Source organism: Lampetra fluviatilis, chromosome 18, assembly GCF_964198595.1.
Source record: "Lampetra fluviatilis chromosome 18, kcLamFluv1.1, whole genome shotgun sequence".
Lineage (NCBI taxonomy): Eukaryota > Metazoa > Chordata > Hyperoartia > Petromyzontiformes > Petromyzontidae > Lampetra > Lampetra fluviatilis.
Genome location: NC_136292.1, coordinates 2,333,172 through 2,349,079, shown reverse-complemented (window position 1 = coordinate 2,349,079; position 15,908 = coordinate 2,333,172). Strand labels below are relative to the sequence as shown.

The following is a 15,908-nucleotide window of genomic DNA, read 5'->3' as shown; positions in this document are numbered from 1 at the left end:
AGCATTTATTGTTTATTTACTATTTACTTAGTTTTAATGTCCTTTGTATGCTTCGTACTGGACAGCATTTTGAGATGCTTGTGATATTTAGACACTACAGTACATACATTTGGGCGTACAGTCGTGATAGCACTGCACTACGCGAAGCTTGGCCACCCGAGTTTGATTCCCGCCCATGGCTATCATCAGTAGCAAGTGACATTTGAACCATTGCTTGGCCTCCCCCCCTATTCACCGGCCTGCATTGACGAGTGTGGTGATGCATGGCCAAACAACCCCCATGAATCTCGCCGTGTTGGGGAGCTCTTCGTCAAGCAATGGATTGACAAATGCTTGAAAAGTATTTTTCCTAGAAATTGAAATGTGACGCAATTTTTTTTTTATTCAAAACGCATGATGCGGCATGTGCCCTCTGAAAAAAAACACATCGTGCACAAATTATATCAGGTGCTGCAGTGTGTGGATACTTACACGCCGGATCCATTTCAAGAATGATGTTCTTTGCCTGTGAACAAAACACAACGCAGGCTTTATTGGCAAAATAAACCAGTGGAAGTGCATCAATAACATTTCAATTAGCACGTGTCTTTTTACGTCGCGTCGTAAGGAGGTGATTGTTAAGGATGTGTATTTTGTACACTTAACTTCAAAAGCTCCCGCAATGTGCAACAAAGTACCTTCAAAGGTTATCTCAGCCTACGGGTTTGTGATAACATCATTGGGATTTTCCATAATTGTATTTTTGTTAAAATCTCAGATGGAATAATAAACAACATTTTTAAAAAGACGTGAATTTTAAACGTAAAAGAGCTTCTCACCATGAATTGGCTGTGGGCCTAAATCCAAAATGCCTTTTGGGGCTTAAATTATTCATCGATAAAACAGAACACGGGGTACTCATTCCACCTTATTTATAGCACAGGTCTGTTCATGTTTAATGCTTTGAATAGGTAATCCCTTTTCTCCATAACATCAGAGAATAATAATAATACGTGGCAGCAATATTGGCTGCTATAAAAGTAAGTGGTTCATTAAGACTGTGATTGCTGCAACAAGTTCAAATCGAGCTGTGCTAGGCCTATAGTCCAGCACTTTTGAGACAAGGGATGGTGATCTGCGAGTGGGTTGTAAGCTTGCGTTTGACCTTTTAGTGATTACCCCTCATATGCGTGAGTTTTTCTCCGGTTACTTTGAATACTAATCTCGCACGTGCCAAATTAACTTTTTTTTATTTTGTAAAAAAAAAAAATCCCCGCCAATTTTATCCCAGTTCCACGAGTGATGTCATTATGCCTTCTGGCAGTGTCCATTCAAAACTCGTACAGGATAGTCAATTACCCACATGCAAGAGAATGGCTTGTGGAAGGTGAGATCTCAGATCTACTTCTGAAAGCCCCTCAAAGTGATACTCTTTACCCACACAGAACTTAGATGAAGATATTTTTGTGAAACTGATATTTAAAAAAAAAGCTATTCGTTGCAATCTTGTCAAAGTACAGTCATTAAAAAAAAAAACTAGATTTTGTGATGTCATTGGTGACTGGAATGAGACCATGAACTCACAACTATGGGTGGCTGTAACCCAGATTAACATTCAGTATTTCAGCACTGCTGGTTCAGTGCTCCAACCTCTGAGCCACCTTTCCACTTCACGCAAAACACTCCTTAAAATACATTTTCCAAGGTTTCCAATGTGGGATGAACGAAACAAATCCCATATAATCAAATCACTAAATTCTTAACGAATCCCAGTGAGGACCAACTCAACCATCATCCTTCCAGATGACTGCCAACTGTACGGAAGCCAAACAAGTTCCCCTACGAATAAACTAGCCCCCCACCAGAGAACATTTCTATATTTGGCTCGTAACTGCCCAAAGGTCATGGGGACAATAATATTTGTTCGAGTAGCAGGCAGCAAGTTGACAGACAGCCGGCTGCACTCACCTTGTCTGGCACAGTGGATGGATGGTTCTCGAGAATCAGCCTCTTGATGTGGTGAATCCACTGACTCTTCTCCTCTTGAGTCTTCGCCTGTCAAGTGAAAGGGGCACACCGTGATATGATACTGAAGGGCACCATCTACTGGCAGGTCTCTACAGACCGTGGCACAAACCCCCAACTGGATAGGATGTCCATAATAGAGGCTTTTGGGTTAGGTCGCGTAAACATAAATGTGTCGTTAAACCTGCCACCACCCGACACAGCCAATTAGTAGGGTTTGTTACGTAAACAACTAGAATTGGAAACGTTGTGGGTTTACTCTCCAACACACCGGTGTGCTGAACTAGCAACGAATTGGCACGTTTTGTTTCCGTGACAAACCTTACTAATTGGCTGTCGGGTGGTGGCGGGTTTAACGACACGCTTATATTTATGCGAACTAACCCACAAAACCTTTATTTTGGATAATATTGGTCGCGAAAGCCTACGTGTGAAACTGGATAGAATGTCATCGCATAGATGTGTTCAGTCGTACTGCGCAGCGAGTCTACTTTAGAGTGGAACTTTTAGGGAAAACAGAAGGGGCGGTTAAAATGCAATACATTAAGAGGTGGTGGTTGGTGTATCACACAAACATTATCGGATTAAGGGCCACTGGCCAAGATATCCGACAACCCAGTACATATATATGCAGTGTTATTTATGAATGTTGAAAATTATATTTTTTATTTGTCACATGAATGAGGACCCCATCTGCATGGTTACAAGGCGACATATAAGCAGTACAGCAAGTAGATGTTTGCCTATCTATATAATTTGTGTATTAGAGTTTCTTCCCACACAAAAAGTACTAAAATTAGAAATATGTCAAACATCTGAAAAGTTGGAACACTCCTGAAAGAGAAACTCATAACTCAGTTGATATTATCCCAGAAATACACAGGACGTGATCATTATTATTATAATTAGAAACTGACCTGAAACGTGTACCGTGGCTTTTCATTTTTGTAATGCCACACACAGAACTCAAGCTCCCTGGGTTGTTCCAAAATCATGAGGTTTCGGCACTGAAATGATATGAATTGAGAATGTCAACACAATGCATTTAACTTCAATGATTTGTATTTATTACACAATGAAATATGCAACTGCATGATTTTAGGCAAATACCATGATAGATTTATTACAAACACAGGTTCACACCTTAAAAACCACTGGTGTATAAATATACATTCTTTACCTAATCAACGGTGAAATGTTCCTTTACAAAAGAATGAATTAACAGAACTATGTTATAAAAGTGATTTTAGAAAAATATATAAGCACAGAATTGTAATATTAATTCCGAAAAAACAATATTAAGGCTGATATTATTGACACAATATTAATTAATAATAGATATTCGAATGCATGCATATATACACATTCATGCATATATAATATGCGTTAATAATGTATGTTGAACTTTTTTCGAACCGTAGGTAGTCAACCGTGCTAATTGGTGGTGCGATAATTGAGTACATCACAATGAAATGGGAGGGGAAATACATCTTGGTGTTTTAAATTTGTTTTTAATGTAGCGGTCCTTGTCATTCGAACTGCCCGTCGTCGCGCTTCTTGGTGATAAAGCGTGGGTATTCACATCTCTTCCAAGACGTCTACCCAGTATGTAAAAGTAGGCCACATATCCCCTAGAGGGAGCTCTATAGAGCATCACAGAGCTCCCTCTCGTTCAGTGTTCTTCACTAATTTTCAGTGAGGCCACTTTCCCCGATAAGACATCACTAGTGTGAGGGCCGCCACACATTTGAAACCATTGGGGGGGTTGACAGCAGCACGATGATGATGATGATGATGGGGTGGTGTTTTAATCTTCTCGCGCAGTCCAACCTTGATCTCGGTCTTGAACACGAACTGCCCGTCGTCGCGCTTCTTGGCGATGAGCAGAGAGCTGTCGAAGAGGAAGAGGGCTCGCTCCTTGCGCGTCCGGTGCAAGCGGAAAGACCCCTCCAGCGCCAGATCTCCCAGCATGCTCAGGTCCTGCTTGAGGTTGATGAGCAATCCACGCAACTCCTGGCCACGAAACACCACAAAGACAAAGGTCCTCTGTGTAGCCTTTGGAGCAAGAGCTGTTTAAAGGCGATGAGCATCTGTTAAGGCTGTCACCGGCACATGGGAGCGCAGTGTGACCGTTCCTGTCCATCGTTGTCTTCTGCCCAGTGCTGATGTTTGTTTAATGCCCATTCGCAGATCCACTTAAGGACTCGCTTGTTTTGTTCCCGAGTCAATCAGGTGACGGGCTTTCCGGACAAATGTTTCATAAATATTACAATCAGTCCAGGCAATCACGAAACATTTATCTGAAAGGCCCATTGGCTTGACTGACAAGATGTTTGTATTTACATATGCAGTTATGCAGAGAAACCCACTTGCATCTGCCATTTCATCTGTTTGCTGTACTGCGCCACAATGGAGCATAATGAGGTTGTCTGCTGCATTTAACGATGTGTTTATAGAATTGGTTTAGAGGACAATGTTCAACAATTCCAGTTGACTCACTGCGTACGTTTTTCAAAAACGTGTGCACATTAACCCAGCCTGTAAAGCAATTACATCAGTGTCTGTTTACATTCACGTGTACCACCATCTTGTCAATCCACTGCTGGATGAAGGCCTCCCCACACCTTGTGGTTCACAGGGGTTTTTTGACAAAAATCACCACGCTGGTCAGTGCTGGGTTGATGAAGGTGGGCAGTGTAGAATTTTGGAGGCCATAAAATACAGCACAACCGTGGATTCATTCCAAAAATCCAAACAGTGGGCAAAAAGACAATATTTTGGCCCATCTTAGTTTTTTTCATCTTTGTTTCAGATCGGTCCGAAAAAATGTATATCACGACCATGACGTCATCCCTGCACTTCTTTACGGATGCATGTTCAACCATTGTGACTATAGCAAATAAACCCGAACGCCTAAACACAAATCTGCCATTGTCTATGTTAAATACCAAAATGAGCTTGATTATTTTTGTTTATATACATCTGAAACTCATCCCTAATGCATACTGCGATGTGCATCCACAAGCCCTCACGGGCATACTCGTAATAAAACGGCACGTGCGCGCGTGTGCGTGTGCGCACCTGGATCCTGATGGCGTGCTCGTGCTTGCGTTTCATCTCATTGATGTGCCAGGCGACGCCGTGCATTGCCGACAGAGCATCCTGCACCACCTCGTAGCCGTCCGTGCTCTTGTCCAGCCGCTTCTCGATTTCCTGCAACGGGGGAGACACGGTCGCATCACCGGTGAGGATTCACGGTTATGGGACTGAGGGGTGGCGGCGGGATGTTATCTTCATATTCTTAGGTTTTTTCGGTAAAGTCACGTAGGTAAAAAATTTAAATTAATAAAAGTAAAATAAAAATAAAATAAAAATCACGACGTTTCGGAGGCAACACAAGCTTCCATCTTCAGGTGGAACAGTCACAGCACGATAGCTGTATCAAGTGAGATGTTATCTCCCTCGCCTGGTATGCAGGAGGTCGCGGGTTCGACCCCAACCCTGGCGCTGGTTGTATATTTGGAGTTTGCGTGTCTCTCGCTCTCTCCCCGTGGTCGTGTGGATTTTTCTCCGGGTCCTCTGGTTTTTCCCTCCACATTTAGAATGAACATTCATTTAGAGTATTTGGCTGCTACTATAAATTCCCACGTGATAAGCCACTTCGTTGAGCTACCATTTGTGGCCCGGTCGCTTCTGAAAAAAAGAGCTATATGACTCAGTGGGCCTTACCTGGTAAAATAAATAAAAATAGTTTCGTTTAGAGTGTCAGAGCTCACGACGGGAGTAGCGTGACTTGCAGCACACACGCCCACTCCACTTCGTCTCCCCAGGGAGGCCAAGGGTTGGTTCACATATATTACACAGCCACTGATGTTCGCCGTGCCTGGCAATCGAACCCAGGTTGTCGGGTTCAAGGCGCAGCGCGCCAACCGCTGGCGCCACCGATTTCAGGTACCAAACGAGGCACGCACGTGCAGACACATGTAGCCCGCTCAGCCCGGGTGCCTGGCAGGAAGACTCTGTGGGTCTTTCGGCAGCACCAGTGTATTGGACTTGTACTGCCGATTCATTCCGTAGCAATCAAGGTGGGTGGGAGGGGGAGGCTGGGAGGGGGCCGTACCTTTCTGTTCCCGGAGGGCAGAAGAAATGACCCAACTTACTCCACCCTCTCCGGGGCAGCACAAATAACTAGGTGTGTTTTATTAATTTAATGAATTCTGGCTGTTGGTAGAGCCTACCTGAATTCACTGACCACGCCTACAATGTGAGCACCTTGAACAAGAGCAAGACGACTCATTTCAGCTCATCAGGGTGCAACGAAATTACTTCAAAGAATGCTTTCAGCCAAATCTCCATGCGTGCAGCACTCTCCTACAACACCTTTGCTCATTTGCAGCAAACGCTGTCTCATCTATTTCTGCAAAGGGTCACTCGAATCTCGGGCTGGCCTCTTGATGTCGGCAACAAAAGACACGTGGAGGAAAACAAATTTTGCTCGTGTGCCACACGAGGCAACGACCCAAGACCATAAAACATGATTCATGATTTTAATGCTTTACACCCAGTGACCTGTGAGAGGAGGGAAGGAACAGCGCAACGAGCCGGCTTTCTATGCTGTAAATACACACTCGAGACGTAAAAAAAGAAAACAGATTGCATTATAATTATTGACTGCGGAGTCACTGACGCACAAGTGAGCAGCCCGCATGAAAAGGTTACACAGTAATGCAATGATATAGACAGTCCCTCATGGCCTTGCTCTTAAGCAGCTCTTTGAACCCATTTCCCCCTCTTCTTATGTCCTCTCCCTCTGCCCCGGCAAACGCCATCTACTCCATCAACCTCTCATCGCCCTCCGCATGACGAGTCAAGCGTTTGCTCCGGTATCCCGGCACGGGCTTCGTTTACTTGGCTCAAGCATCCAGCCGTCTTCTACTACGGCGTCGGTGCAAATGTGCTGGCGGTGGCACGGGAGGCTCGGAGGTTCAGGGCACTGAGCTTGGCACCGCTGAGACCCCCTGGGTTTGAGAATCCTGGCGGCTGCCTGTGATTAAACCGGGTCCTCAAGTATAGTGAGTCGATGGTCTCCCCACAACAAAACAGATCCGTCACATTAAATTTGGTGCTGCCCTTCCTTTGGCTAAATGCCAGCTCTGCATAAAATGTTTTGAAAAATATGGGTTTGACTGTCACGCAACAAACCTCACTCTCCTCTAATATGCAACGCGAGTGGGACAGTGCAGACCAGAGGTGACTTTAAAGAGATCTCAGAGGTTGCTCTGTGGTGTCCGCTTCTGCGTGTTGTTCTCCGCCAAGTGTTGCACTGCTCTACGAGATGTCCGAAAGGATGCTTCGTCTCGTGATACGATGCCGAGAGGACAATCAGGACACATTTTGGGGGGTAAATTACAAAAATATAGAAGCAAATGTTATAATATTCTCCCCCCCTCCTCCTTCTCCCCTCCTTCTCCTCTCCTCCCTCACAAACCCCTTCATCCTCCCTCCAATGTTTCCCCATTCCCTTTAAAATAAAGAAATCATCCTCAATGACCTAATAATGCTAATGCCCTGCTCTATGTACATCATATTGATTATTTACATATGCAAATTAAATGTATATATGTAAAAAAAACTACCCATTCTCAATCCACTGCCAGATGAACCTCTGCCCAAGGTGGACTAGTCACAGGGATGTTTGACCATACTTCACCACGTTGGTGGGGGCTGGACCAGTTCAGATAACATTTTCTCACCACCAAATGTCATCCACGGCCAGGAATCGAACTCAAGTTGACCGGGTTCAGAGCACATTGTGCTAACCCTCTGCACCCATTACTCCCCACTGATGATTATTTCATTTATCCAGGAAAGCCTCTCCAAGCGCCAAGATTTCCAGGAGGGTCCTTAAGTGACATTCTCACGCGTAATCCCTCCTCGCTACATACCACATAGCCTTATGCCCATGCCACGCATAATCTCAGCTCTCTACAGACGCGCAAACAACCACATTTATAACCCTCACGTACATTCTCTCTGCTGGGTATAATAACCTTAACGATCGTGCTATGTATAATCCCTCCTCTGTATACATTTCTCATGTTACCCTACTGTACATTTTCTTTCCAGACCAATCCACTTTCCATCCCCACCATGTATTTTTTTTTCCATTAAAAGGTAGAGTTTATGACAGATGTGGTAGTTTTTGTTTTGTGCCTGAGAAGCACTGCCAACAAGGATTCTATTTTTTTAACTCAAATTTGATGTCTGTTTTCTTCTTGTACAGAAAGGGCATTCGGACAGGGAGAAATCGTTATCCAACTCTTCTTAAACTTCCGGGCAATATTCACAATTGCCTTATTCATAAATAACTGTGAACTGAACTACATGTAATCATCAACATACACTCAATAAACCCCTTTTTAAATCACCAGGATTGTATCTGACATGCACGAGACTTTAACAAAAGGAGCTTATAGCCTCAAAGTAAATCTAAACAAACAAATGTGAGTTTAAATGAAACATGCCAGAAATTAAGTCGTAAAAAAGCACAAATATGCTTTGGGATGCTACCGTGGTGTAATGGTGAGCAAACTGGACTTGCAATCCAGAAGCCACCAGTTCAATCTCCCCGGGACGGCAGCCGTAGAGACAATGGTACGAGTTTTTTTTAAAACTCCCTTCCGCTGTCCACCGACCAGTAGAATGGCCACATCATAGATGCATGTGGTGGGGTAAAGCGTGGGTATTCGCATCTCTTCCAAGACGTCTATCCAGCATGTAGAAGCAGGCCACATATCCCCTAGAGGGAGCTCTATAGAGCATTGTAGAGCTCCCTCTCGTTCACTGTTCTTCACTAATTTTCAGTGAGGCCACTTTCCCCGATAAGGCATCAGTGTGAGGGCCGCCACACATTTGAAACCATTGGGGGGTTTGACAGCAGCACGATGATGATGATGATGATGGGGTGGTGTTTTCACTCGTTGTGTGTTTCCAGGGGTCTCACGTCAGGGGCCTTGCAAAGAAGAACACTGCTCTATAAAGCCAACTAGTAAGGGTTGTCACGTAAACAGAACATGCCAATTCATCACTAGTACATGACACTGATGTGTTGGAGAGCCAAGCCACAACATTTACAATCTGAGTACGACGTTTCGCCAGTAATTACAACTTGCTTCATCAGGCGACAGCCAGATTGGTGGCGGGTTTTAACGACACATTAATATATTTACACGATCTAACCCAAAAAACCTCTATTATGGATGATATTGGTCGCGAAAGCCTACGTGTTAAACACTGCTCCAGTTGAACGCTCTTATGCTAGCAGTGGCATGAACAAAAGCTGCACCTTTCCTGTAAAAAAACATTCCTTAAACCTTTTAAATAACTCCAGGTAAAGAGCCCACACTGTCACGGATGGGAAGTCGCATCCATAACACTGCGGAATGTCTCAAAAGCAGCTGCATTGCGACGCTTTATAAACACAACTGCAACCGTTATTACATCGCGTGCACTGAACGCACACAACACACACGCATCTTGAGAGCAGTTACCGTAGTGTGAAGGGCCCCTGGACTCACTGACCTGCAGCAGCAAGTGGTACTTGAGTATTCTCTGCACAGGCTTGAGCAGGAAGGAGCCAAGCGGGAGGTTGTGCTTCAGGGCCGCTTGGTGGTCGCGGAAGAATTTGGCTGTGCTCTTTGTCCGCATGCACTTGGTCAGGAGCTCCATGGAGCTGCGTGCGCACATCCCGCGAGCGGAGCGGGGGGGGGGGCATCGACGCAGAGGTGAGGGACGTTGGGCCAGGCGCTGGAACGGCGGCTCAACGTGGGCACTTCAGCGCAGTACGAATTTGTTGACTAAATGTTCTAAATGGGACCAATTGAACGGATGACACCCGCCGGCGAGAGAAGTTTGCAAACAAATGTTAAAAGTCCTCAATGTGGTAATGGTGATCTGTCATCGCCTAGTTCTTCGGAGTGATGTGCTGCCCAAATGAGCATTGAGGTGGTGGAAATTACACATTCCTACGGCTGTGGTGTGTCTATCGATAGGACCACAGCTGTGGACTTCTCCACAATCCCGGCTGACTTGTGTTTTGTGGCCTTAGTTAATCTAGGAGAGAAGTGGGGGGAGGGGGGCGGGATACCAGCGGTATTGATTGACGGACCTCCATATGAGTACGAGTGGAGCAGACCACCCCCGTCACAAGAATATGAAATTTTAGCCGCTAGTTCAAGCTGTAAACAGATTGTAAATATTGTGGATTTGCTTTCCAACACACCGGTGTGTGACAAACCTTGCTGATTGGCTATGTCGGGTGGTGGTGGGTTTACAAACACGTTTATATTTAAGCGATCTACCTAAAAAAAACTATATTATGGCTGTAAACAGAAGATGAGTGGAATGCTTCAGGATGGTCCTGTGTGTTGGGACAATTCACCGCATGTGTTTACGTATGATTTGAGCATACTTCTCCAAAAAGGGTTGGTCAGTGCAGATCGGTGAAGCCCAGGACTGTGTCAGATACCGGGAATTGAACTTAGATTGCCAAACTTATAGCACTGTAAGAAATGCACCACTGCTCTCCCCAGATCATTGTCAGGCAAATATGGCATTGGCTCTTTGTAGAGAACTCTGCGCAAGAAAAATATTTTTCATATTCCTGTCCTGTGTGTGGAAACCGTGTCCATCGTGTGCTCAATGCACCACAGAACACATCGGTGGCATGCGTCAAGGGCTACAAATGAATGAAAAACAAAGGCTTACAGACTTTGCGGCAATATTTCCCTCAGCTGACACATGTAAATATCAGTATATAACCCTCATCGACTGCTGTAGCTGAGCATTCTGTGTGATAAATAATACAAACATAAATCAAGAAAATGAATTCCGTGTTCCAGCGTGGAAATGTATTATCTATCAACCTTTTGGGCCTTAGAAACTTAGAGTAACCTGCAGCATGTGTTCAAGCATGCAAACTGTGACCCGGTTTCGCCATCCTTGGGTGCGTCAGCAGAGTCAGTCGCGTTACATTCTGCAGGGTTTAACAGACGTTATCTTCGAGTTTCCCCCCCTATCTCGTGCGCAATGTTCTGCATGGACACTCTTACAAACTTCCACAGTGTGGCAGCATTGCACAGACTACTCAATCAGCACTCGCAACAGCGCGTGGTTTTGTGATAGTAATCAAGGTGTATTGATTTTATCGCTGGGATAGATCTGTTTTTTTTCTTTCATATTAATACCTGGGAAAGTTTGTGCAGTACTGTGTATATATCTCAAATCCTCCGCTCTGCAAAACAAAAAAACATCACCACAATGTAAAGCAACTCTACAGCATGAAATATGAAATTGGAAGCATTTGATTTGAATTAATCTGTTATTACAATGTATTGTCACAGCGTAAAATGATTGGCACCAAAGATAAGTGGAATATCCATGAAAGATTCACGACCTATTTGGACTATCTTAAATTTCGATTTAAAGCTTTCGTGACTGCAGGGATTCATCTTCTTGGTTCTTTCGGTAAAGTCACGCCTGGGGCTTGTCATTCAGACTCTGTCTCCTCGACATGCCTGTTCTCCACCTGAGGACGGCTGCTTGCATTGTGGCCGAAACGTCGTGAGAATTATTTTATTATGTTTTATTTTTATTATTTTATTATTTCCATTCTACGTGACTTTCCCGAAAGAACCAAGAAGATGGACTATCTTACTTTATAATTTACGATCGTGTTTCTATTGTAATTAACTTCACGTTGATTCAAGAGGAAGCCACATCAGATTCAGAATCTGTATTTATCCTGGGAGAATCAAGGGAGGGTCAGCAAGTTACATCAATAAATAAATACAAGAATGGATACAAGAGTAGGATAGAGAAAAGTTAAGCAAGTCAATAATGAATAAATATATAGCATGAAAGTACAAATTGCCCTTGAGCATTTATTATTGCAGATTTGTTAAGACCAAATGCAAGCTTGGGCAAGGCAGCAAACCCACAGCAATCCAACACAACACCAAGACAATACAGTCTCTCGATTACAACGCACTCCATAACTGCACTTTCGATACCAGGGGTGAGCAAGGTTCATAGTTTCAAATCGCATGGCAGGAAAGAAACTCGTGCAGAGCAGACAACTTGGCAGACACAATCGGACTCGCCACCAGGTTTAAAACGGAGTGGTGTCTGAACCTGCCTTTTCGACAAAGCATTCCGCTATGGCGACGGGATCACTGCCACAATCCTCCAACTCTCCCAGCAGCTCACTGCAACCAACACACACGCACACACACACGCACATAATCAGCATATTTACAGAGATTGTAGCACGCTAAGTTTACGCTTAGTTTGTGCTTCGCTTTGCCTCTGTGGTGGTGGCGGCAGTCATCACACGGCCACACCAACTGTGATCTCCATGAGAGGTTTGTGGCAGCCAGCCAATTGTGTTGCTTTATGATGGTGGCTTCCAGAAACCAACAATATGGAAGCAAGTGACATCATCAGCAAAAGCAAAAATAAACGTGAGAAAAATAATAGGATTTTACCCTCTCTGGCATTAAACAGGTGTTTGCTTACATGTGCACACCCAAATTGCTTGCCATAAATCAACCACAACACCTTGCTGATGTCGTTGAGGTGCATAAACCATCTTGCAAACTCCGGTCATCCTCGCAGCAGTTTTTGACCTATCATCCAACACAGACGGTCACTGCATCGCACGCTTCTGCTGCTGTCTGGAATGCTCTTCCTTCCGATATGTTTACTACCAGCGAAGTAATGTTAACTACCTGTTAACTACCTCGCCTGGTATACAGGAAGTCGTTCAAACTTAATTTGGAGCTTTCGTGACTGCAGGAATTACTCTTTGGTTCTTTCGGTAAAGTCACGTATAAAGATAAAATAATAAATTAAATGTTGTATTACATTACATTTGGAAGTCGTCTGTTAGATTCCGACCCTAGTGCATGTATATTTCGAGTTTGAATGTTCTCCCCATGGTTGCGTGGATTTTTCTCCAGGTCCTTGGGTTTTCCCTTCACATTTAGAAACATGCGTTTTAAGTATTTGACTGCAATACACTTTCACGCGATGAGCCACTTTGTTGAGCTATAATTTGTGTCCGGGTCGCTTCTAAAAAAAGAGCTATATAGCTCAGTGGGCCTTACCTGGTAAAATAAAAAATAGTTTAGAATAGTTTAGATATTAGGAAGCCACTGGAGCCGTGCACTTTAACATCTAGATTGATTCAGACTCAACTAGACTGACAGAAGCCTACTTCTCCTGACCACCAGGTGCATTCTGGAGGAGCAAACCAGTGCGATATATAAAGATCGAGATAAATCTACACTGCCTGTGGTTTGTGAAGGAAGTGAGGCCTTGTCGTGTGCGGTGAAGTCTATTCCTTGCAGTCAGAATCAAAATGTTTTTTTTTTATATATACTGGAGGAATTCGATGAGCTATAAAGCTCTTTTTAACAGATGTCCAGTCAGGGTAGGTCAGTTGCGTGTCCAATCCAACACCGAGTCAATCAAAGCCACAGGACCCAATCACTGTTCAGCTATACAACAACGTGAGTGACATAACGTGCGCGTCTAAACGAGCGTAGAAGGAATTACACCATTGCTATAAGCGTATTCATGGCTCTCAACAAAGATCATGGGTTGATTTATGGACTGAATTGGTATGTCAAGACATGTCTCACATGTGTGATAATTTTGAAATATTAATTTAAAAAAATAACAGGTAAGTAATAATGCCATGCACGCACGTACCTGTTAAACTTGAATATCTCCTTGATGTTTCCAAACAGGGTGTTGACGTCATCATTTGGGAGCTTTTGGCTGATGGCTGTCAGGTAATCCTGTTCAATTAAATTGAAAAGCACAGTCAATTATGCTTTGGTATTGCATGGCCTGCAACAACCGAGTTGTAATTAACAATCGACCAGATACAATTTTTTACATTTACACGAATTAAGATTTTGTTTTAGAGAAAATAAAACAATTGGCTTTGCTGTTGTTATTTTTTTTCTCATTCATAGATGAAATTCTTAAATGTTAACGTCATGATACAATTACGGCGTACAGTGCATTGTATTTTCGTTTTATATGAGCAATTCTAAACAATCGCAACAGATCGTAGTGCCTAGGAATTGCAAAAAAGCTGCGAGTACGACCAATAACTGCATTCAGGCGCACATATCAAGGTGCGTGTACATACACCCCCTCTGCCAGTCCACTGCTGGATGACGGCCTGCCCATACTCTGAGTCATGGGGCTGTATGACCATTACTCCTCATGCTGGTCAGCCCTTGTTGGTGACAGCGGGAAGTGCAAGCAAGGGAACATCGCACAGCACAACCAAGGATTGTATTAAAATGTGATCTTTTGTCGACAACGAGGACCCGAAGCAGTCGATAACACCTTGTTTTTGCATTGTCGTCACCCATCCATAAACACTAACCAGGTTCATCTTCCTTACTTGAGACTGCACCCATTATGCGTGATTTGGTCAAAGGCATTCTTCATTATACACAACTTAGAATGAAATAAAAATAGGTCCAAATTTCAAAAGTTGTGGATTCTGGCAGATCAACTGTACTTTTTAAGCCGAGGGCCCGGCTATTTTTGTCTTTTAAAAAAAACATTCTTAAAAATGTTTTATAATAGCAAGCTCTGAAATAAAACCGGACAAGCAAGATACACGTAATGAAGAATGTCCGGGTCAGGTCACACTGTGAAGGCACACCCTGCTGTACAGCGGTTGACACCGAAATCATACCTTCGTGTCTCTGCACGTACATTAGGTTCTTTTCTTATCAGAAGAAATGACGATAATGTTTGTGTCACAAAGACCGGTCACATTTCAAAAGCATACATTACGTATTTGTAAATCTTTGTGCAGGAATAAAACGTATCACATATTGCAGGCAATGCAGAGCATGCTTGAAACTAAAGACTGCACGTGTAGCCTAGATGATTATTGAAAAGTAAATTGTTTTGTACATTCATTTATGTAGTAAAAGTTGACTCATGTCTTTTTGAAAATTCTAATAAAATTGTACTCTCAAAGTAGATTTAACAATGACTGTGCTGGACCGATTCATTTTTTCACCATTCATTATCAGCAGTCATGGTCTGTGGTCATTTCGCGCAGTCCTGCAATGTAACAATCCATCTAGCTCCCCCAAACGAGCTGATTTCATCGTCAGCCTTGACCACCGGTGATCATACCTGTCCAAAGTCAATATCATGTCTTCCAAATTGTCCATATTCTCTAATGAATCCATGTGTCCCTCCTTATGTCTGTGCAATTCCAAGTATGTGTCTCTCCATGCTTCTTGCGCACTTTTCAACTTCCGTGTCATGTCTGTATTTGTCATTAATATTACCACTTTCATTCGTAAAACATTGATAAGTAAATGTTACCATTAATGTCATTTACAGAAACCTGTTGTTCAGCTTTATTGTTTCATATCATATCTGACAGTAACACATTTTAATTATTTTTTTTACTTGAATCCAATTAAGGAAAATGATGAAAACCTTTTCTCCATTAATAACGTATTGGGTGGAGTGGTGGTTGCAGTGGTTAGCATGATGTGCTATGAACCCAGCAATCCAAGTTTGCTTCCCAGCCACAGCGAACATCAGTGGCAAGTGATATCAGAACCTGTCCTGTTCCCCAACCCCCCTCGCTAACCCACGCTGGCCAGCAATGGTGAAGTATGTATTAAAAATAAACACATGACTGGCATGGCGTGAGCAGGCCTTCATCTACGGGTGGGTTGAAAATCGCTGGATTGAAAAAAAATGTGCATTTAAATCTGTGAAATTCACCTCCCCTAGAGATCTGTGCATTTAGCCCCGTGAAATTCTTTTGCAGACTGTAGCATACTTCACAT

At 43.4% G+C, this 15,908-nt stretch overlaps 1 protein-coding gene across 1 annotated transcript in view; it reads right to left on the bottom strand.

Moving 5' to 3' along the window:
• LOC144937082 (uncharacterized) overlaps positions 1-15,908 on the bottom strand; it is an 84,038-nt gene that overhangs the window by 34,919 nt on the left and 33,211 nt on the right. Inside the window, exons 3-11 of the mRNA XM_078864332.1 lie at positions 13,777-13,865; positions 12,200-12,269; positions 11,250-11,296; positions 9,586-9,736; positions 5,086-5,217; positions 3,835-4,017; positions 2,922-3,011; positions 1,948-2,034; positions 472-505 (exon numbers count right to left, since the gene is read on the bottom strand). Coding sequence (XP_078720458.1) covers positions 472-505; positions 1,948-2,034; positions 2,922-3,011; positions 3,835-4,017; positions 5,086-5,217; positions 9,586-9,736; positions 11,250-11,296; positions 12,200-12,269; positions 13,777-13,865 — 883 coding nt within the window. The remainder of the gene's footprint in view (positions 1-471; positions 506-1,947; positions 2,035-2,921; positions 3,012-3,834; positions 4,018-5,085; positions 5,218-9,585; positions 9,737-11,249; positions 11,297-12,199; positions 12,270-13,776; positions 13,866-15,908) is intronic.